Raw genomic sequence first — 22,813 nt, 5'->3', positions numbered from 1 at the left:
GTTTCTAAAACTCCCATAGGGAGTTTCTAACCACGTGACACGCACGTCACGACCAAAAATACTTTTTAAACCTCCCATAGGGAGTTTCTAACCACGTGATCTAAAACTCCGTGGGGAGTTTAACAAGGTCATGTCGTTCATAAACTCCCTCATTAAGCAAGGGGCGTTTTACGACGACATGTGCCGACTTCACCCCGCTACCACGGAGTAAATGATTGGGGCATGGGGGTTTTAGAGGCTCATATGCTGGAAAAGCTCCCATCTCGGCTAATTTTCGTTTACAGTGCATGTCATCTGATCAAGCAAGTAGTTTTCCAGCTCCGTAAGAGAGCGGGTGGCGTTAACTGGCATCAGCCTCTATCTACCGCACCACCAGAGCACAATTCCTGCGCTCACTGTTTTGAACTTCCTAACGCAATGGAAACACCTTGTGGCGGAGAGCGAGTGCACATGGTGGGTAGCACGCGAAAACAGATGGCTGTCATCATCGCAATGCAAGCTCGCACGCACGGTTTTATAGATAATCCGCACGTTATTTCGAAGCATGTGCTCATGTCCGTGCTCTCTTCCGCACTTATTGGATGAACACTTCCTCCACGAAACGTTTGTGATGTAACGGCTGAGTGACCGGGAGGGCACCCAGGCTGTTTTGTGCGCTTAAATCACCTGCGATTAAATGCCATTTGGTGTGAGTCTTCCGTGTTTAGGCGGAATACGTGTCGTATGTGCCAGTCCACCATACCGATAAAATATTTGTGGAACGACCCGGTGTTGGGGAGGTAGAATGAATCGCAGCTACGGTTAAGCTTAACTGCTGTACATGTATGCTGCTGCCTATTGAAACGCAGGAACACCATATGCGCTGCATCCTAACGAATCCCCAAGGCACCAATACGAGAGCGCACACCGATGGCTCATAGCTCTAATGACTTGAGGAAATGACGAAAATGATGCTCGTTGTCAAAGGCGCTTTTTTTTTCATCTGCATTACAACAGTTGGGCTTGACGGAAGGTCAGTGCAACGGACAGGAAAATGGCCATCCACGATGCAAGCCGCAGGGAGGGCGCGCCACAGAAGGCGACGCCAAGTTTCTTCATCTGCTCCTCGACCACAACGGCGACCTTGCCCGCGATCTCTCCACAATGCATTCGCTTGGCAGTTTCAAGCAGGCAGGTTCGATAGGTCACCAGTGAACTGCAGACATGGATAGAAATGCAGTTTGAGTTACTGGGTAAGACTCAGCATGATTAATGGATGTTAACTGCTGTCGCCCGAGTGTCGTGCCACACTCACTTGCAAAGTTTCTCCTGCACGTCTTTTGCTGGCGTCGATGACGACGACGATGCGGGGGCGGGCCAGTCCTTGCTCCATGACACCTTTATGCTATCCGAAAAGGTGCGGTCGCATGTTTCAGATTGCCTCTTGAGCTGCTTCAGGTTGCACTCTGAAAACAAATGAAAGAAGAACGACGTGATATTAACACCACCGGTATGATAATTTTTGAAGTGGAGAATTTTATGTTTCTCGTCAGTGTTTCGACCATAGAGCTAGTTGGCATGATCTGATAACTATAGCTACTGGAGGAGAAAGCTTTGATGAAGAAAAGACTAGTGCTGGCGGAGACGAGGGTTGCGATGTCGGCTTGCTTAGTCACATGCGAGCTGGTCGCTGCACTTTATTTAGTAATCTTTCTCTCGCAGGAAGAGCACAATATTCACGAGAGAAATTACGCCTGTAAGGAAATATGATTGCAAACAGGACGCTTGCTAAATGGCAGATTGATATTAACGTGATCCATGCATGTAATATGCATGTACGTACGGTATTTGTACCAATGAAAATGCATGTGTGTACGACATGTGATTTCCCCTTAACACGCATTACAAAAAAATTGTATGTCTCTCGTACGCATTTTTATTTGGGGCGATGACATCTGCGTTGATACAGTCGTGTTCTCAATAGTACAATCATGAGCGTGGGGGAACGAATTAATAGGTAAGCGTTTGTCACAGCACGTTAGCCCATATATGCCCAAACTCAGAAAAAAGGACAAAACAAAAGTTTTTTTCGCAAAAAGTGTACTTCTACCCTCAAAAGAAAGCACAAGTTCTTTATTTACTGCCAGGTAAACGCAACACTGTTTTTAAAGCTGTCCTATACATATAAGACAATGGGCATTAGGGCTGTTATGTGCGGACGTGGTAAGCCTTGAAACATTTCACATGCACACTGATATTGCACTTCTTCCTCTCCATGACGTCTTTCACACAAAGCATGCGTTTGCCCGGAGAAAGCGGTCGGCACGTGAAAGCATGAAAAGGAAGCAATGTCTAGGCTTGCACACGTTGAGAATGAGGCCTGCTTGATGTGCTGTAGGTAGCGCTAGTCATCAGCTAAAAAAATAGCGATGTTAGAGTGCATCAAAGAAGCGTCATATATGTAGGACACTGGGCATATATGGGTTAAGCTATAGTCTGCACCAGGTTTACAAGTTAAGGAGCGACGCGTTATTGTATACAAAATTGAGTCGTCAGGAGCGTCCGGCATTTAGCTACCGGCGTTTAGTCTAGGTATTTGCTCTTAAATTGCTACTGCTATGGTTAAAAGCGAATGAACATTTTAACCTAATGTTGGTCTTTTTAGATGCGAAGCATTTCATAGCGAACCTTTGGCACTTTGAGCGTTTCTATCTACGTATCTACGTATCTATCTATCTATCTAGCCGCCTACGTCTGGATGCTCTCGTGACCGCCTCCTTAACTTGGTGTAGACCAAAATCGGCGTGCGAGGGCAAGAGGATGTGACGAATATGACTGTCCGGTCATGACATGAATAACATGCAAAACCTGTCGAGTACGTCGTCAAACCCTTTCCTCCAGACACGTGTGGCACATACCCGTCTACCACGGGCCGCGGTGTACGGGTATGCGCCACAGGTGATTGACAGTTTATATCTACCCAGGAACGGCGAGAACAGACATTGGTCATTTAAATGCGAGAGCGTTAAGAAAAACCGACATCGGCAGCGTTGACCCGACGAATGGAAAGAGTAAAAATTAGGATCCCAGCAGGAATCGAACCCAAGCATTCTGCGTGGCAAAGAGATATTCTACCTCAGAGCTACGCAAGGTCTATGAACTGGTCTTGAAAAACAGCCTATGCAGGCGTAGTGCCGGTGCAACGTCAATTGTGGTTGTGGTGCTGGCTATCTCAGTTTACAAGAAAGCAATAAACACTACATATGTACTACGAGACAGGCGTCATATAAGATGAACAGCTGTGGTTCTGGTGTTGGCTCCGCTTTTATAGCAGTCTAATAAACATTACATTTGTATTCGTATGATTCAGCTAGCTATATTGAAGCATCGCTCGACTCCGGTGGAATACATTAACGAAAGTTACGTATGATATTCACATGATTGCACCATATGCTCTCAGTTTCGATAATACGGACGTATGTACTCCAACGTGAAAGCTGACGTTGCGTCGCACCATAAGTTACTCTTTAAACGCCAGTGTTGTCGACGTGCCCGGTAAGCCCACGATGTGCACGCAGCTACTACACTTACAAAAAACATCGATCCACCTCGTAACGTTTAGCTCAAAGCCATAAAATACAGCAAAGAAATACTCGCTGACTGCTTCGCATGAAACCGATTCCCACAACACGTGGGATCTGCCGAATTTTTTTCCCTTCGTCGTCTTGCAATGCGGCACAATTTAGTCAACATACTGCTTGCTCGCAGTAAAAAAGTAGCTAGAAAGGATGATCTGGACAGCCGGCCGACTGTCCAGTTCAGGTATTTACTGACACCTACAGTTGTCTTGATCCCGAGGTTGAGGGCTTGCAACACTGAAAATTGCTATTTGTTGAATATTATACCATTTGGACGTTATAGGCGTGTCGACGTGTTTGTTATGACTAAGTATGAATACAGGTGCACCGAAATTACTGAAAAGATGTTGTGTCACGCTGATTTATTACATCAAATTAGACTAGTTGTTTTGTGAACGGCAAGGACGAGCAACACAGCCGGCATGGCAAGAAAGAATAGCAGAACTCGGCGCATGGTTTCTGTCCTGTACGGATGTCGGCGGTGTTCGCTACACTGCACCACCACTGCACTGTTCCGTTATGGCAACTTTCCGCCTGTACATAAACTGGGTCTAAAATTAAATTTTGGGGTTCGGAGTGTCAAAAACCACGATATGATCCAGATGCACGACATGGTGGGAGATTTCAGAATAATTTTGACCATTTGAGGCTCTTTACCGTGCACCTAAATCTATAAGTAGACGGGGCTTTTAGATTTCACCAAGTGCGGCCGCCTTGACCGGCGATCGAACCTGGTCCTCGAGCTTAGCAGTGTAACACCTCATCCGCTCAGTTACCACGGCAGGTCATTAACTGACGGTTTTAGTTGGGCGTCTGCAGCAGCTCTACGGACGCAGGCTGCCAGCCATTTCTAATGATAGCCTGCGTCCACAGCAGCTCTGCAGACGCCCAGCTGAAACGAATTAATAGAAACGCGGAAGCGGCAAAGTTATGTGGCGTACCATCGCCCGAGATGTGCGTCTCGCGGTCTGCAAGTATTTCGTCCTCCTCCCCTTCGTCGTCGTAGTCGAGCTGCTTCTTCACCTGAAGGTCCTTGCTCATCCTGCGTACGGCATCGCTGCCACTGCGCTTGCGCTTCCTCCGCATCAGTCCCATGATGTCGTCGTCCTCCTGCTGCTCCTCGTCGTCCAGGATCTTCATGGCCCGGCGGCTGCTCACCCACGCGTTCGGGTCGCTACGCCGCTGCTGCGCGCGGTACCGTAGCCTGCACGCGCGCCATGGGGTCATATTTTATACACAGTTGCTGTAGGCAGCGAAAAGGTGCACGCGACTTCCGTGCATTTCATCCAGTGCTGCAGCGGTATGAATGAGGAGCCTTTTAAAGTATCGTAACGCCTGCGATCCTCCCCGCGCATTCGCCCGTGTCAATATTCCTCATCTCATCAGCAAGCCAGTGACCGCACTTTTTAAAGTAATTCTGCTTAATGGCGGCTTTCTTTTAATTGCAGTTTTTGTTGCGTTTGATATGACGTAGTTTAACCTCCCAGCTTTCTAACATGCGTTCAACATACGTCCCGCAAAGCTGTATATCGCTAGGAGTGCGCACTGTAATGAAGCAATGCCAGTGTGCGCTACATCGAAGGCTCTCCGCGCTTGCACTAGTTTCTCTTCAGGTTTTTGTCAGTATACATAGCTAGTGATGACACCCGCCAGCATGAATCGCTACCCATAAAACCCTTTAGATGTTCCTGATATTCTTTCACCTAACGTAACCGAAAGCAATGTTTAAAGCACGCATCTCTTAAAAGTCGTGACAGAGAATTCAAAGGCGACAACAGAACGCACTTCGATAGATCACAGACTGTGACAAATACCGGGACCGCACGTTTCAGCTTCGGTGATTAATTATCTGTACAGAGTGCTTGGGCGGTCGTTTTTTTTTTCTTTTATTTCTACCCACGCTGAAATGACGTCGCCGCAGCCAGTTATCGAACCTGATACCTGGTGCTAAAACTAAGGATTCAAAAACATGCTGAAAAGTGGTGCTTTGAGTCTTAACAAACTGAGAGCACAACAAAGCATCTGAAGTTCGTGTAAAGACTCAGCAGAGCGAACAGCTGTCGTAGACCCTGCTCGGATAATAATGATATCTAAAAACGTTCCATTACGAAATGAAGATTTGCACCGCCTATTATGTTAGATTTCGTTAACACCAATGCTAATATATATGACTCAGAGCACTGATGTTGCAAGGCCCTGTGCTCGAGATTTGCTTCAGCATTTTCTCGGAAGCAGTTTTGAATGTTTTGAAATTTATACGTTTATATTTACCCCATTCGTCTGCTGGGGAACCTTGCGAAGGAATCGTCCACGTAGTCCTCCTTGTAGTCGCCCCCTAGTCCGTACGACGCCATTGCAGCCGGCGAATCGTCCAGGTATTCCTTCTCGATTCGCACTCTGCGCTTTCCGCTAGTGTTGTAAATAGTCCTTGGCTCTCTCCTTAGAAACGTACTAAGATCCATGTCGTTCGAGGAATTCTGGCCGGGCCCTGCCTGCGTCAACAAATAAACTAAGATAATAACGAGCTTCTATGATGCACACCTTTATCTTACCACTTGTCTCAGTGTTCCTGGCTTGTTTCTTTCCTGCAACATACAATCATCAGCATTTCACGATTAGTTCACTTCAAGTGATCGAGCGTCAATGATAACGCGATTTTAATGCCACGTACGCATATACAAAGTATGAATTCAACAACGCTACGATGACAAAGCTTACCGGCATGCAATTTCTCAAGATATTTCGGAGCTTTTCATTTATTAGTCGAATGACAATCGCTAATAGTAATAATTGTTGGGGTTTAACGTCCCAAAACGAAGATATGATTATGCGAGACGCCGTAGTGGAGGGTTCCGGAAATTTTGACCATCTGGTGTTCTTTATATTATAACGTGCACCAAAATCTAAGTACACGGGCCTCAAGCATTTTCGCCTGCATCGAAAGTGCGGCCGCCGCGACCTGCGGGTCAGCAGTCGAGCCCCATAACCACTAGACCACCACGGCGGGTATCGCTCACCTGTAGTATTCGCTCTTTAGCCATTCTCTGGTGTGCCATGTTTCCGTCGGCGCCAACACGAGATGCATTGGACGGGGTCATCACTCTGACGTTGCCAAACGGGTCTTCACGTGTTTTAACCACCGGGGCGCTAGCCCTTCGGCCCTTTCCACCGGCCTGTCCTTCCGCTCCTTCTTTCGTGTCGTACCAGTAGGGGTCGCTATCCGCCCAGTCCTCTTCGTAATCTTCGAACGCTTCTGGCGCCTCAGGCGCGTTCTTGTACACAACGTTGGGACAAGAGTCCTTGTACTCGTCGCGCATGATGTCTGAGAAAGACATAATCTGAACTCGCATCTCGGCATCTTCGTCGCAGCCCGTGCCTCGAGACGCTTTTGCGATGCACTGCTCGTAGTCTATCAGCAATCTGAAAGATTTTGCAAATCAGACATTATTCGGCCACCGCTCGCAACTATAAACACAGTTTTCGTATTTTGCGTGACGTACTTGCACTTCACTGGGTTGCCACTCTCAGATCTTGGTTCCATTTCGTCGAAAAGATTACTGAAGCTGAGGCCGCAAACAAACATCTTTTTCAGAACTCGCTGGCGCACGCAGTTTTCCTGACTTTTCATTTGTACGAAAGACATCCTGAAGCTGTCTGCAAGCAAGAGCGATTGTAAAGTGTGTAATGCCGTCCACTAGCGTATGCCCTGCTGCAGCGAATGTTCATTGCGATACTATTTGTGCACTTACTCGTCACATTTCGGCATGCTCGATCATATTCATGAGTTAACGAATGCAGAATTGGAGACACGTGGTTAAATATTTCTCCATCTCTGTCGCACCCCGTGCTCTTTTTGACAACGTCGACGCAGCTGTTCATTTCTTCGAGGTACCTGTTACAAAAATAACGCGAAAGAATTATAAGAAGGAGCCAAGATGTGCACTACAAAAACACTGCTTTTTAAGTGGCGGTGTTGATGTGCGTGATCAGAAAAATATAATTTACACGCATGTGACTTACTTGCAGACTTTCTCCGCTGTTGCTTCACGTTTAACTTTCAAGTCTTCAACCAGGTGTTCAAAAGTCATTGCGCAAAGAAATGCGTTCTTTACTGCTAGGCTCTTGGAGCATCTCGTTGATATGATTCCAGCGTCTAAGGGAATAAAATTAACATACGTCAGTGTGATCGATTAAAAGACATACTCGATGAAATCGCATTTGTGCACACGCGCGCGCAACTCCGCAAACTTTTGTTCAATAAATAGGTGGTATACTCAAAACTGGTCGAGGTTCTTCGCAGCTGTAGTCGATGTCCTTGGTTTCTAATTCCATCAAGTACTGCATCGTGTCCGTGATTGCAGATTTCGAATGGCACTCTGATGCTTCCAGAGCTTTGCGGAAACATTCGTTGTACGAATTCATTGTCCTGTGAAAACCGAAGTGAAAACGGTCTGGGCTTTGAACTTCGCACTTGTACGGTAAAAATCACGCAAAAGTAAAATTTCTAAGTAAAACGCGCTATTTCGGAGAGCTTATTCTAGTCAGGAAGCGTAAAGTAAAACCGTGTATTCGGCCTACACACACAAAAAAAAACATACGCGCATCTCTCCTTTCCTGCTTCGTCACCCTTGAAATTGTTGTGGGTTTCCAGTTCTTTTTGGAAAGAAAGGCCGCAGGTGAAATATTCTCGAAATAGCGTCGATCTCGAGCACCGCTTGTTTCCTTCCAAGACCTGCTTGGAGTATTCGGCTGTAAAATAGAACAGTTCAGTATCAGATAGGCTGCTTAGACGAGAAAGCTAGCATCACCTGCTCCGTCTTTGCAGAATACTGTCGGCGTCGTAATGACATCGGTCAGGTACTTGAGATGGTGCATGATCTTCATGCGCTCATGGAGGCATCTCGATTCGCGCATGGCCTGAGCGACGCACATTTCGAACTTGAGGTTGGAGCTGCATAAGAAAAAAAAAAGAAAGAAAAGGCTAGCTGGTAGTTGTTAATCTGTGCGTCCGAATTGCTAGTAACTGCTGTAGTTGCTGGTAACTGACAGTGTCCGGATAATTTTTGTCCCTTTGCTGCGGAGTTACAGACAGAGATGCATAGGCATGGATTATTAAGGGTGGCTCTCTGGGTGAATTCGTACAATACAGCGTTGTAGGATGCAAATTGACGGTAAGGAAACAAGAAATCAATCAAAGTGAGCTGGGCTAACAACTGATTATCAAAAACTGAGTACCCCTAGACAAACCGAACCATGTGCAACAACGCTGCGCGCCGTTGCAAGGGAGTCGCGTTACCTACACGCAATTTTATCGACAAGACGTAGTTCTTTCTTTGTCGAGTACTTATTTGTCGATGGCGCGCTCACACACTTGTCCGTACAAGTTTCAAGCGATGAAATGCTTTTACAGTCTTCCTTATGCCCTAGCTTTCCCTATGGTAGACACATCACAGCCTGGCGCGCTTCCGTATGCCGAAATGGCTAAGCTGTACCGGGCTTGCTGCGCCCCGCTGGCGCTGCTGTGAACCGCAGACCGACTGGTTGGCGGCCGGCCGTAGTAATCTTCGTAATTCTGTTCCAAAAACGCTTTCACCCTCGCACTAACCACTGTGAAACAGTTGGCTTCCACAGGCGCCAAAGGGTGCCGCTGCATGTACGTTGGTGGCTTCATGCTTCCACTGTCGTGTTTTTAATCGTCGGTATGTTTGTGTTTATGCCATCGACGTACGGCTGTAGGCTGTGATGGAGGTTTGTCGTTGTCGCTCCCTTTGCTGTGTCTGTTCTTACCCTGGACATAACTAACCTGAAGTCTACAAACGGATGCGCATGAAGGGGCGAATTAAGCATCCTTACGAATTTTCATTATGCAAGTCAGCGTTATGAGATGATTGGCGCGGTTAAGCCAAGCTGCATAGCAAATACGTACTCTCAAAAAGAAGGAAAGTTCGCTTATCTTCTAGCGACGCGCTGTCAGCATGCAGTGATTCTACGCGTTTTATTGTTCAAGAAAGCTTCCGCTTGCCTATCAAGGTCGCATTCGCTTCCACTTGCCTAAGGGACACATTCGCCACTGCAATCTACAGCGCGTCTCTTGTCGCAATGCGCCATTTCGCCTTGCTAGCTGAAAAAAACTTGACGCACAGAGACTCCCTCAGTGCGTGGGATAGACGTATTTGTTTAGTTGTTTTCATTTTACTCACGGGCAAACGACGTCTGGCTTCGTTTGTAAAGAGACCGGGATTCGCTTTCTCTCGACGTTGTAGTTGATTGCGCACACAAAGAAGTTGTTGAGCATCGGCTTTTCTTGGCAGTCCGGAGTTTCTGATTCAGCAACAGCTTGAACTGAAAAAGTGAATGAATGAATGAATGAATGAATGAATGAATGAATGAATGAATGAATGAATGAATGAATGAATGAATGAATGAATGAATCGTGGTGAGGCAACCTACACTGGGAATTGACACAGTTGAATTCATCAACCATGACTTGATACAGGGCCTGAGATCTCTTGTACAACTCAGAGTCAGTTGTGCAGTTGGACTTTAGAATATCTTCGTAATAGCAGTTGAGCCAAGATTTCACAGCCCTGTAAAAATACCAAATTAACCGGTTGAATTAGTTTCAGCCCTGTGTGAACACAACGGGCTTACGATCCCTACATCCCGCACTATTACCATGCTGTCCACGCTACTGACCCACAAAAATTCGTTATACAGAGACGGCTCAGTACCAAGAAAGGAGGTGTTATTAAAAAGCAAGTTAGTAACCTGTGTAAAGAGCTGTCATTCCGAAGGACACTATGTGGCGCTGTCGAAAGAAAGAAAATTAAGTCGCAAGAGCTAGAGAAGACTAACTTCTAGGAAAATGCCTCGCAAATGTATAGCATGTCGCCTACCGGTAAATTGTTGATGAAAGTCAACGATGTTGCGAACCTCGCAGGGGCACAGTGTTGTGTGTTTCAAAGCGATAGCATCCTTCGGCTCCCCCCTGCCTTGGAAAGTATAGTATATGTGCGCCTTTTTTTTTCGTCCGTGTTTTCCGTTCGCTTTTAGCTCTCCAAAATGCATTACCAACATGCCCGAACTACCACCCTAGCCCCTCACCTGTTCGTGTTATTTGTCACTGGCACGTACCTATAGGAGCGCCTATAGGAGCGAAAAACTGGTTGGCGCTGAATGGTCTGTCTGTGTGCGCCACTTTTTCTTTTAATAGGGAAGCATTTCTTGGCAAACATTTCTTGGAAAAAAAAAAGCATTCCTTGGAAAAAAGTCACTTTGGCCATGTCTACCTACCTATGGACTCTGTATTCTAACTATGCATTCTTATAGTGCGTGGATTCTGCATTTTTTTTTTCGAAGACTGCTACTGCGAGCTTAAGTACGCCATGGCTGTTGATAAGATATATCTCAGTGCTTATGCATATGTAGATGCCGCGTTTCCTGGCTTGTTTTATACTGCAGATATCCTCGTACTTCAGCACTACAAAAGCGTACACATTTCGTCTGGTTGGTCCATGACGACGGGAAAGAGCGCGCAGGGACGGGGCACAAAATAGGACACAGCGCCTTTGTACGCACCTTCTTTCGGGCGCGTGTTATTGTCAAATACAAGCCGGGGTGTATTCAGGTCACGCATGTTTAAAGCGAATCATATAGCTGCCACCATTTACCGTTCTTACGCTGTTCGTCTCCAAAACCTGTTAAAAATGCATTGCTGCTCAAAAGGACTACGCGCTGTTAGACGCACGCTTTTGGGGGACAACTAGAACACAAGTGTATTTTGTAGCACATTTTAAGCTTCGAAAGGGGTGCGGTACTTATAGGATCTCTGAAAAACATGCATGACTTTATTACTCTTCAATTCAATTTGCAGTTAAATGTGTCGTATTGTTAGTAGTTAGCATGATATAAAGACAATAGGCATACATTAATTAGCAAAACTATCGCTGAAATCGCTCATGCTATAACGTCTGCCCCTGTCACATTGCCTATCTGCAAAAAACGACAGGGCGCTAGATATGACAAATTTTTAGAAAAATTCCGCTTAAGAGAAAACGCCTGGCACATTGGTTATCAATTATGTACTTCTTACACGTCGCAAACCTTAATACACTCCTAATATTAACGCGCTATTTGGTCAAACTCATGCTATCAATAATAGCTTCGTTATTTCATAAAGAACGTATTTCCGTTACTTACGTGCAGGGATCGATCTTGGTCTGTGTCTTGGTAGTGAGGTCCTCGCTGCGGATTCCATTTTCCATGAGCCGCGAACCGACCTTTGTTTTCGAAGATATCTTCGACACTTTTCGAAGCTCCTCAGAGTCGACGTTGTCGAAAAATTTCTTGGCACACGTAAGGTACGTGTCGATTGCCTTGTCCTCGTCGCATGTCTTCAAAGCTGCGTGTGATATTTAAAAAAAAAGAGAAGTGCTAGGAGAAAACATACGGACTGCCGCTCCTCTACACAATATACGATGAAACAAGGGCATGGCGGCGCTGTATTTTTCGGTACATATTTAATGAAACCAGCGCAGGGCATTTCATCCCCACAAATCGTCCTCTTTTCTCCCGGCAATCTTTACAGAAGTAAGCTTCTGGCATTTTTCTTGCCTTTCGTTTTGGAGCCTTGTTTATCAAGATTGCTCTTAAATTAAGCTTTTTTTTTTTCTTTTTTTCCCCCTTTGATATTGCAGAGTCTGACTTTCTCAATAGATTCAAGTCATTCTTCCTCTCCGAAATATGTCCGTTTAATTACTTCTCGTTGAAGGGACGCCTAACAATACGATTATTGAATATTATTTGCGACGTGCTAATACGCGCCACATCTTTAAATAATTAGCATAGCATTTGGGCACCTTGAGAGTTGCCTCGTTGGATATGACAATTGGCAGACACCTGTCCTCACGAAAAGTTTCTGCTATTGAACACCATGAGTAATAGACGATTGTTGATATATAGTTTCGTTCGTAAGAATCGTTCCAGTTTCACTGGTATCTTCTTTATAACTTATGTTTGACAGTAACTTTGAGCGAACTAGCTTCCTATCCAAACATTCACAAAAGCTCAATTGTGCTGTACCTGAAGACATATTTGTAAGGCATCACACAAGTTAATTCAAGAAGGTTGCCTGAGATGCTGTTAAAGCAAAGGTTATGTTCTCAGCACCCGATAAATTCCTGAAGCTGTACAAAATGACGAGGCCAAAAGGCAGAGAAAAACTGTGTGACAAGAAACACCGCACGAAGTTTGCCGAAAGTATTGAAGGTATAGTTTACCATATACTACGGGATTTGACTGGTTGTGCGAGGTTCAGTCAAATCGTTGCGTAAGTGGCAGGCTGGGTGAGCGTGCCAATAATGTAAAAAACAAGACATGCGGGGGGGGGGGGGGTCAGCCATGCATTTCGAAGATTTCTGATGCGAACAAATCTTAGATGAGTGCACAATAATTGCGCGAAAGAGAAATGTATTGATTATTGAAGCGCATCAAAACCACCTGTTTGGAAGAAAGGTGCACCAGTGCGGCAGTGCGGCAGTCATTTGCCAGCGAAAGCAATAGCATTTTCGAGTGGCTACACGCTCGCGCGATGACTTCTCTCGGGGCTTTTGCAATGATGTACGACAATGTATAAAAAAGATCGCGATGTTTTTTAAATAAAATTGTTGATAGCTGGCGCTGTGTATGTATCGTCGTTCCGTGCTTCTTACCTTTTTACGCGCAACGTTACACGCACCAAACACACCGATAGTCAATATAGGTATGTTGGTCGTTTTCCGCTTACATTGCGGGCTCCAAAACAATACAAGGTACTTGTATTACGGCTCGTTCACACCTGCGACTAGCACCGCTCGCGAAACCAAATTACGACTGGTCGCAAATGGCCGCTTTGGTCGCCAAGCGACCGCTTTGGCTCAGTTGCTCGCTGCTCGATTTTTCAGTCACGCGACTGCAGTTGCAAACCTCTGAACCAATGAGATGCGCAGGAACAGGACGTCAGCTTATTTTACGGGGCAGTGGCAATGCGAGCCGTATATGAGAAGACATGAATTCGTGTGGCGATGGGTTCAAGTCACACGGAGGTGTGAACATCGGTCGCCTTGAGTCGCTTTTTAGTAGCCATTCTCAAATGATTGCGCGACTGGTGCAAGTCGCAAGTGTGAGTGAGCCTTTACTCTACACATGTACGGAAGTAGAGGAATTGTCCGAGGGACTCGTTTTCTGTATTATGCACAACTAAAGAAACCGACAGAAAATTGAGCCAAGGAAAGCATGGGGGACACTATTTGTGGTTTCTTAACTGTATTGTAATGATTTTCACTTAACTTGAAAGAAATAAGTGGTCGAAAGGGTGATTTTTCGTCCGTTTTAATGGCTTTCAATTCAAGGGAGAATCACTTACAATACAGTTAAGAAACCACAAATAATGTCCCCCATGCTTCCCTTGGCTTAATTTTCTGTCGGTTTCTTTAGTTGTTTACTCTACACAAATACCTTGAGAAGTTATCTTTACCTCGTTGCATACCTCAGCGTTGTAAAAGGGTGAGTGAACAAATACAAATGGGCGCGTTCCATTCTATAAAGAGAAATAAAAAAACCTTGCCAAGTGTCAATATCGCGTAGTAGATTAGAAACTTATTCAGCGACTTTATGAAGTGTTTTCTGGGTCGTTATAGCGTAGCGGCTTCTTTTTCTATAGATTATATTCCTTTCTAACGCTTTAAGATCGGCCGGTCGCGGTGATAAAGGGAGCGCCGCTCGATAAAGTGACACACCACGAAACGGTATCAGTTTCGAACTGTTATTCGAAAGGTAGTTCTAACATCAGACGATGGTTACTTTATGTGAGTCATAGCGTCAAAACGCACTCCTTTCTCGAAATCCTGAAGCCTATGCGTGGCAATACCTACAACGTTCAACGCTCTGGCTGGTTGATTTCGGCATAGAGTGGCTGCTCCGGACTGTGCCTTCAAACCTCAACAGGAGATGGTCAACCTACCGGTAATATTTGTTGCCGGAGAGTTAGTGTCGACTTGGCACGGTTTCGCAAACGCAACGATGTCGTTCCGCATGAAGTAGTGCACATGGTCGATGAAATCTTTGTCGTCGCCGCAGTCGGAATGCCTGAGGCCAAGCTGAACGCAGTCCTTGTAGCCGGAGACGACGCTGTTGAATGAAGAATGCCAGCTGTCACGCACATTGGCTAGCGGTGGTAACTGACTTACTAATGAATGTAAATGTTCATGCTTTACAGCTGTTTCAATTTCTACGAGCGATATGAATTCAAAGATTCTAATCTTGGTTTCCACTCGCATGGCTTTAACATTGGAAAAATTCCGCCGTGGTAGCTTAACGGGTTAGGTGTAGCGCTGGAGGAGCTGGGTTCGATTCCCCGCCGTGGCTTCTCCATTTAGATGGGGACGAAATGAAAACACCCGGGTCCTTTGATTTAGATGGACGTTAAAGAATCATCGGGGGTCGAAACTGATCCGGAGTCCCCTCACTGTGGCGTACCTCATAATATTCTGATGGTTTTGGCATGTAAAACCCCCAAGACTAACATTGCAACATAACTTGCAACAAACTGGCTCTACGTAAATACATCACTTTCCCTGCGAAAAATACCTGCAGTCCGTGCCTCCTCCAGCCGGCAAGAGGTCATCCTTGTTTTTCATGTAGTAGTGAAACGTAGAGGAGCACGCGAAGAATTTCTTGAGAGCGATAGAACGCTGGCACGACATCGTCTGCCGCATATTCTGAGGAGCTGGAATGAAGGGAAACATAACGGCACAGTTTCAGTCGTAAAGCTGCGTACTTGTACCTTAGGGGTGGCTCTTACTTACCTGCTTTGGGAATGCATGTGACATTCTTTTTGCGGACGTTGATCATGATGCGTGCGTTCTCGTTTTCCTTGATTGTGTCGTTCGCGCTACAGAGGGTTTTGCGCATAGCGTCCTTCACGCAGGTTATGTAAATTTGAACGTTGCTGGAACGCGACAGATGCAGGGTTGCTGTGTGGCTCTCAGAAAAAAAAAAGTGAAAAACATCTTGACTGTGCGCTTCGCCTTACCTGCATGTATTGTTTCCCGAGGTGACGACGTCGACGTTGGAGAACATGTCCTCGCAAGCGTTCCTAGTCTTCTCATATGCTCGGAAGTCGCAGCCTTGAGGAACAAGAACGCCAGGAGAATACGTTGATAAGAGTTACAACCAGAACGAACTTATATTTGCATGATTCAAGAGTAATTACCAACATTCGTAACGAACCCTTGACGGAATGGGACACCGTCAAACGGAGATCTATTCCTTAAGATGTTGCGCAATTAAGGAGCAATACATCTGCAAATCTTAGGCGTGCAGTTTATGCATATCTAAACACGCTACCCGTTTGGAACCAACAACGAAGAGAGCATGATCTTTTTTTTAAATAACACTGCCTCTCATGATAAATTTGTTGCGTGTTGGTGTGCTGTGAAGCCAACAAATCAATGGGAGACGAAAACGAAAATTCTCATCGCCTGAGAAACACTTTCTGAACCTCCAGCGCCGAAGAACTGGTGTTCACAACGACATGTTTTGTTCGTTGAAGACAACCTTCAGAGTACACGCCGACGGAGCGAGCCACTCACCGTCTCCTTCCATTTCCTGCTGAGAGAGAATCCAGACGTTTTTTGACGCTAGCGCGCATCCCAGGAGCGCGAAGACCGTGGCAGTAAGGAGCGACGCCACCGCGATGTTGGCTGACATTCTGGAGCTCTGAACGCCCCGTCACGGGGAGCGTCACCGACGGAATACGGGGTCCTCAGCTCCCTGCATAGTACATATACACTCCATGTAAGTATAGTGAAGGACTGGTTACTCTGGAAGGCGGAGGCCTTGACAACGGAATGGACTGAGTCGTGTCCTCTAGCTCGATCCCCGATCTGTGTTGCAAGCGAGTCTCGGGATCGCCGCAGGAAAATTAACGAGGAGACAGCCTACCTGGATGGTAAAGGGTGGCCCGCATCAGTTCATCGCCGGCGAGCCCCTTCCTGCCCGGTCGCCCCCGCGTTCGAACTGCACGCTCCGCTCGAGGCGCGCGGTCGGCTTCTTTATCCTCCCGCTCGTGCCATTCGACATCATCGTGATCGTTTTACAACTGGTCTTATAGAACAAACTCGAATACGGCACGCGAGATGTAAAAAAATGTTTTAACTGTTCTCAGTTATGTTAATGTATAACTTGCTAAGTTGCTGTAATTGACACGCTATAAGATGGCCAAGAAGTGAGCGCTGCTAGTGGCGTGGCAGCTTTTCATTGTAGACCTTAGTAAGTAGAAATCTGGCCGCTGTAAATGCTGCTCGCAACACCCCATCGCTGCTTGAGAAGCGTTTAAGATATAGGTAAATTTCGCTGCTTATTATTATTATTATTATTATTATTATTATTATTATTATTATTATTATTATTATTATTATTATTATTATTATTATTATTATTATTATTATTATTATTATTATTCTCATCTTTGTGCCATTCGCTGGCGTTAAGGGTCATAAGCTCTCTTCATGCATTAGTTGTTGGTTGTTTGGTCAAACTTTATGAAGAGTCCTGAGAGACGCGAATGCGCTCCTCCAAGTGTAATGTGGCTAATTTGTTCCAATACTTTATGCTGCTCCTCGCATATGCTTTGTCATTATTACAGCGAACGAATTGTTCTGAGTATATACAGTGTGTCCCAGCTAGCGATCACCAAGATTTCAGGACATAGAAACGCGTTAGGTGAAGCAAACCTGGTACATAATGCTCCCAGTACGCGGTAGCAGCCACTGTAGTGATCTTTTTACTATTGAGATTTATTAGTTGCATATATTAAATTGTATAACTCGACGAGCACCAACCTAATAATCGAAATATCAGTGAAGCAGATGTAGGCATGTTTAAGTGACACATAAATGCGCTGTTTTCGGGAACGTAAGTAGTAATTGCGCGATCACTTTTTCCGGCAGGAGAAGGAAGCCCGCGAAATATGAAATTACTACGTGACTAAACTTCAAAGCGCACCAGAAATCAGCGGCCGAAAACAGGCTCACTGTGACGTAGCCAGTGTCAAGAAAAGCATGCAGAAAGAAAGAAAAAAATTAATCGCCAAATGCTCTATCTGCTACACCCCGGCAGAAGCAGCGCGTCGCTTCAGTCTTACAAGGTCAGGCCGTCGTCAGAACGCTCCGGCCGCGTTATCGATGAGATAAGTCGGCCGTAAGATATGGATAATGACAGTGGCGTTCAATCGAGGAGAAGTTTCTGTGAATTGCGATGCACGTTGCTGGCATTGCCAAGGTGCGGAACGCTGTCTCTTGCAGCGGACAAAAAGCAAAGCGGTTACTTGCAGTAAGTTTATTTCAGGGCGCTGCTTGTTTGTGCGGGTGGGAGCGTAGTCGCGTGATATTTTTCACATTTGCGGGCTTTCTTAACCAGTCTGAAAAGAATTAGCACGCAATTAGTATGTTGGTGAAGAACTTGGAGCTTCGCCTTCAAAACTGGAACGCGATAGCGTGATCGCGACCCGTTCGCATGGCTTGCCACACTTTGCTTCTCGGTGGACAGTTCAATCGTGCCACCATGAAAGGAACATCTCTGCGCTTAATATCGCCCATTTTAAACTTTGCTAGACTCCCTACTGCAAGTACAGTTGCGAGGTGCCGACCGTGCCATAATCCACCTCATTGCGAAGTAGCGAAGTACTCACTGCGCGTTCGTAAGGTAATACGCGGACCTACGTACCTACACACTTTGTTGATGGTGTGGCTGATGATTGATTGATTGATTGATTGATTGATTGATTGATTGATTGATTGATTGATTGATTGATTGATTGATTGATTATGCCTGAACGCTTTATAATAGGTGGGCCTTTAAACCACTCACTCGCGCAAGTCACATGGTGCGATTGTACGCTTCTGCCATGCAATATTACGTGTGCTAACGCGACTCCTCCCACTTCAATAATAATAATACCTGGGATTTAACGTCCCAAAACCCCGATATGATTATGAGGGACGCCATAGTGAGGGCTCCGGAAATTTCGACCACCTGGGGTTCTTTAACGTGCGCTCTTTCCACGTCATGACGCCCAATTGACATTTTGATGATTAGGTGAGTGCTTGTCGACTTACATAATTTATGATAATTAGCTAACTAAATATCGTTAACGAGAAAATTACTAGCGGCTACTCCAGTAGAACGGGAACAATATGAACCAAGTTCTCTTCGTGTAACACATTGCCTCTTGTTAAAAAAAAACTTTGGTGCTACATAGCTGGGACGCCCTGTAGAGAAAGCAAGATGTTGTCATCGTTGTTTTCGTCAAGTACTACTGAGAAACAAACATGCAATAAAACTGTCAGTCAGCTTAGTCTGGGGTTGTAATTAATTTATTTCGGCATGCAGTTGCAGTTCGTACGAATAATGAACGTCTGCTGGTACAAAATGTGTTCGATACAGACAAAACAACACTGTTTAATCTCAACATAAACGGTTGGGTTAATTTTACTTTAAGGGGAAAGTCTTTTGTGCTTCAAAGTTTTGTGCGGTCGAAAGCATATGGTCCAAAAAAGAAGCGAGCGCGCCAGCTACGCGTGTACGTCATTCATTTCGTCTTTGTAGCGTTCGCGTAAGTTGAAAATTTAAAAAGAAACGTGGAGGACATTTGAGCTTCGCTTTCAAGAGTAAAACGCGATAGCGCAATCCGGCCCCGTTCACATCGCCTTCTCAATCGCTAGCCTTTACGCGCAATTCACATGTTTTAACGCGATAGCGTGAAAGAGCTCAGAGCACGTTTTGACGAATTTCCGATGTCGGGGTCGGCGTCACTGGTTGTGAGCGAAAACTCAGCACTGACCGTAAGCGAAAATTCGAGATAGATGCAAATAAAGGAATAATAAAGAAACCTTCGGTTCGAGTGGGAATCGAACCCAGGACTTCTGCCTCGCAGGCATGTTTTATACCACAGAGCCACGCCCATGCTAGAAATTGGTTCGGAAAAAATCAGTATATGATTGTAATGTGCGAGGAGTGCCATTACCACATGCAATATTGCGTCGCATAAGCGTAGAATCCCACCAGCCATCAAAACATGTGAATTGCGCAACAAGCGGTTGGTTTAAAGGCCCACAAGTTACAAAGCACACAGGCGCAATTAATTATCATTATCAAGAACAGCATCAACTAAGTGTGAAGGTGAAATGAACTTTATTTGGTCCTGGACAACCCCGATCAGACAATCCTCGAAGTTGTTGTCCGCCGTAGTTGCTGGCCACGCCCACGGCAGTACTAGAAGACCGTGGCCCTCCACCCGTACGCAGGCCTCCTGGACTGCCGACAGCTGGACTGAGGGCTCGCGGCTTTTAAGAGCCATCTGCCAGTCCTTTTCTGTGCTGAGTTTTCGCTAAGTAACGCAGGGCACTGCCAGAGAATGTGAGCGAGTGTGCAATTATCCGCCACACAGCTAGGGCATCCTGGATTTATAACTTCAGCAAAGTGATTAAACGGGCTACGAGACGGGAAAGAACCTGCCTGCAGCATCCGGAGAGCCGACAACTGCGGCGCTTGGAGTGCGGCAGGGGTATCTCCACCATGAGAGTTGATAGTGAGACGTAACTTCGTGGAAGGTGCCAGGTGGATCCTTGAAGCTCTCCGCGAACCCGCCTCCGGACCCGCCCTGACCGCCGCGGCACGTGATTTCTCGCGCACTGTCATGAGCAAGTTCGTTGACGTTGGGCTCTGTTTGATGAACCCCTGGGCCCATGTGGGCCGGGAACCAGGTGATTGCGCGAAAACCTACCACACCCCTCGAATTGAGAATAGCGGCGGCCTCTCTTGAGACCACCCCCGAAGCGAAGGCCCGGACGGCAGCCCTGGAGTCAGTGAATATCTCAGCACGTGAAGGGTCGTTCATCGCTAGAGCTATCACTACCTTCTCTGCTACGGAGGCAGACAGCTTCCTGAGGGAATCTGAGTTGAGTACACGACCGCGATGATCAACAACCACGGCCGCAAAGCAGTCGGAACGGCTATACTGCGCCGCATCGACGAAAGCCACCTTTCGCGGGGTTCAACAAAGTATGCAGCGGTCGAAATGTGCGTGTTGCCTTACGGAAGCGTAGTGGGTGTCTCGCCAACTCGCAAAAGGAAGAATTCTGTCGTAGTGGGCACTTCGCAACTCTACTTGCAGTAGGCATTCTAGGATAGTTTGAAAAAGCCAATTTGCAGGCGCACAGACGTTCCTTTCTTTGAGACACGCTTTCGGTGTCCACCAAAAATACGAAGACAAGCAAGCTATTCAAAAGGCGATGCGAACAGGGTCCGATTACGCTATCGCGTTGTGCTCTCGAAAGGAAATTCAAGCGTCCTCCAAGATTTTGACGCTTTGTGCGATTCTGCCTTCTGCCACGCAATATAACACGTGTTAAGACTGCTCGCACTGCATGACATTCGTATAGGGTTATTTTCCGAAACAACTTCTGTGAGAACACCTGCTTGCCACGCAGAAGGGTTGGGTTCGATTTCGACTTGATCCGAAGATTTTTATTATTTATTTATTCGCATCTATCTCGATTTTTCGCTCACGGACAACGCAGGTTTTTCGCTCACAATCAACGACGCCGACGCCGACAGCGGAATTTCTGCGAAAGTAGCTTTTTAACGCTATCGCGTTGAAATATTCGGGGGATGCTTAACACTTTCTAATAACGTAAAGGCGAAAGCCTACTTGGACATTCTCTTGATCTGCTGTTGAACTTTCTGCAGGCCGATGAGATTTAAATCTTCGAGTCTGAGGTCTGCCTCTATTTCGTACGTCTGTGTGTACAGAGAAACATCACAATTATTCTTCTTGCACATAGGCAGCAGATGAGAGCGAGTGAGCACGCGCGAAAAATTACACAGTCATGATAAGGACGAACTAGGGGATACATAGTATTTGTTGGGGTTTAACGTCCCAAAACCACAATATGATTATGAGGGACGCCCTGGTGGAGGACTCCGGAAATTTCGACCACCTGGGTTTCTTTAACGTGCACCTAAATATAAGTACACTGACCTCAAGCATTTTTTCCTCCACCGAAATTGCGGCCGCAGCTGCCGGGATTCGATCTCGCGACCTTCAGGTCAGCAGTCGAGCACCATAACCACTAGACCACCGTGGCGGGTCCGAACTAGGGGACATAAGTTTTACAAGGCGATGATAAAGTCGATATGTGGCTCGGATTTTGAGGGTAAGGGAGAGGGAGAAGGAAGGTATTATCCTAACCTTTACTTCATCGGAGCCTCAGATTTAGTCTGAAACTTTTTTAAAAGAAAAGTGGCTCAATAACACTGACAGCACAGTGCCTTGAACAAAAAAAAAAAAAGGATTAGTCCTAAGGCTACTTATATACTTGCGGAGTATAAAACACAGTCAGCATGTCTGTTGATCATACTAAACGGCGCACTAGTGTGTGCGAAAAATTTAGTTGCTAATAGCTGCACTATACGTAGGTAAGACAATGCACTACGTGCGACCTCGATATTTATTTCCAATTTTGGATCCTCAAGCTCAGGCTGCAGAGGAATACGACGGTGGCTGTGGCGGCGTTGTACAGGGGCTGGCACCCCGACCCGATCGTAGCAGTAGTGCAAAACGTCAGTCCAAGTTTCATCAGTTGGTTCTCGACCATCCGAGGTGTATTGGCGAGCATCACGAGACACTTGTTGCGCTCAGCTATTTCACTCATGCAGGCCCGGTAGAGATCCACCATCCTGGAAAGAAGCGTTTCAAGAGGTATCTGCGAGTGTGTCCATGAAAAGAGAGTTTCAAGCGCCTCGACTGTTTTAGTTGCGTATGTTCACTCTCTGGCGCCCTAACGCAGATTGTTCGCCTTGCAGTGCCTTGATTAGCGTGTTTTATCAAAGCGGAATGTAACATATATTACCTAGTCGACCCAAGTGTTCGTCATTAACTGAAGAAAACTTTGAGTTAAATGCTCTAAATGCATAATTGCCTTACTTGCATACGTTGTCGGCGACGTCTCTGAGATTGGACACCGGTATGTACTTGACGTTTCGTTTGTACTTTTTGGCTTGGTCAGATATGTACTGACTGCAGCGTTGCTTTTCTTTCTCGTACCCAACCATGTTGCACACTATATAAAAAATGTTAACGTTAGCAGGAATTAATG

The 22,813-nt window shown here is 46.0% G+C and overlaps 2 protein-coding genes across 3 annotated transcripts; both read right to left on the bottom strand.

The window, feature by feature from the left end:
* Positions 1-969: 969 nt before the first annotated feature.
* Positions 970-16,681, bottom strand: LOC119382096 (uncharacterized). Of its 2 annotated transcripts, XM_049410818.1 has the most exons (21): positions 16,599-16,681; positions 16,247-16,427; positions 15,688-15,781; positions 15,461-15,603; positions 15,243-15,381; positions 14,617-14,783; positions 11,817-12,018; positions 10,068-10,204; positions 9,818-9,959; positions 8,426-8,568; positions 8,216-8,366; positions 7,892-8,043; positions 7,638-7,770; positions 7,367-7,509; positions 7,118-7,271; positions 6,635-7,037; positions 6,170-6,202; positions 5,889-6,109; positions 4,559-4,821; positions 1,295-1,445; positions 970-1,195 (listed from the first exon to the last, which is right to left on the bottom strand). In XM_049410818.1, the coding sequence occupies exons 2-21, from the start codon at positions 16,362-16,364 to the stop codon at positions 988-990; spliced, it is 3,297 nt and encodes a 1,098-aa protein (XP_049266775.1). In that variant the 5' UTR covers positions 16,365-16,427; positions 16,599-16,681; the 3' UTR covers positions 970-987. The 2 variants fall into 2 exon arrangements, with proteins under 2 accessions (XP_049266775.1, XP_037505759.2); XM_037649831.2 differs by lacking the exons at positions 970-1,195; positions 4,559-4,821.
* A 5,470-nt stretch (positions 16,682-22,151) lies between these two features.
* Positions 22,152-22,771, bottom strand: LOC125757022 (uncharacterized). The gene is made up of 2 exons (XM_049412088.1): positions 22,642-22,771; positions 22,152-22,394 (listed from the first exon to the last, which is right to left on the bottom strand). Exons 1-2 carry the CDS (start codon positions 22,767-22,769, stop codon positions 22,166-22,168), a joined length of 357 nt encoding a protein of 118 aa, XP_049268045.1. The 5' UTR covers positions 22,770-22,771; the 3' UTR covers positions 22,152-22,165.
* Between the last annotated feature and the right edge of the window lie 42 nt (positions 22,772-22,813).

Source organism: Rhipicephalus sanguineus, chromosome 1 (assembly GCF_013339695.2).
Source record: "Rhipicephalus sanguineus isolate Rsan-2018 chromosome 1, BIME_Rsan_1.4, whole genome shotgun sequence".
In the NCBI taxonomy this organism is placed as follows: domain Eukaryota; kingdom Metazoa; phylum Arthropoda; class Arachnida; order Ixodida; family Ixodidae; genus Rhipicephalus; species Rhipicephalus sanguineus.
Note: the sequence above shows the minus strand (reverse complement) of the source record. Positions and strands in the feature narration are given on the sequence as shown.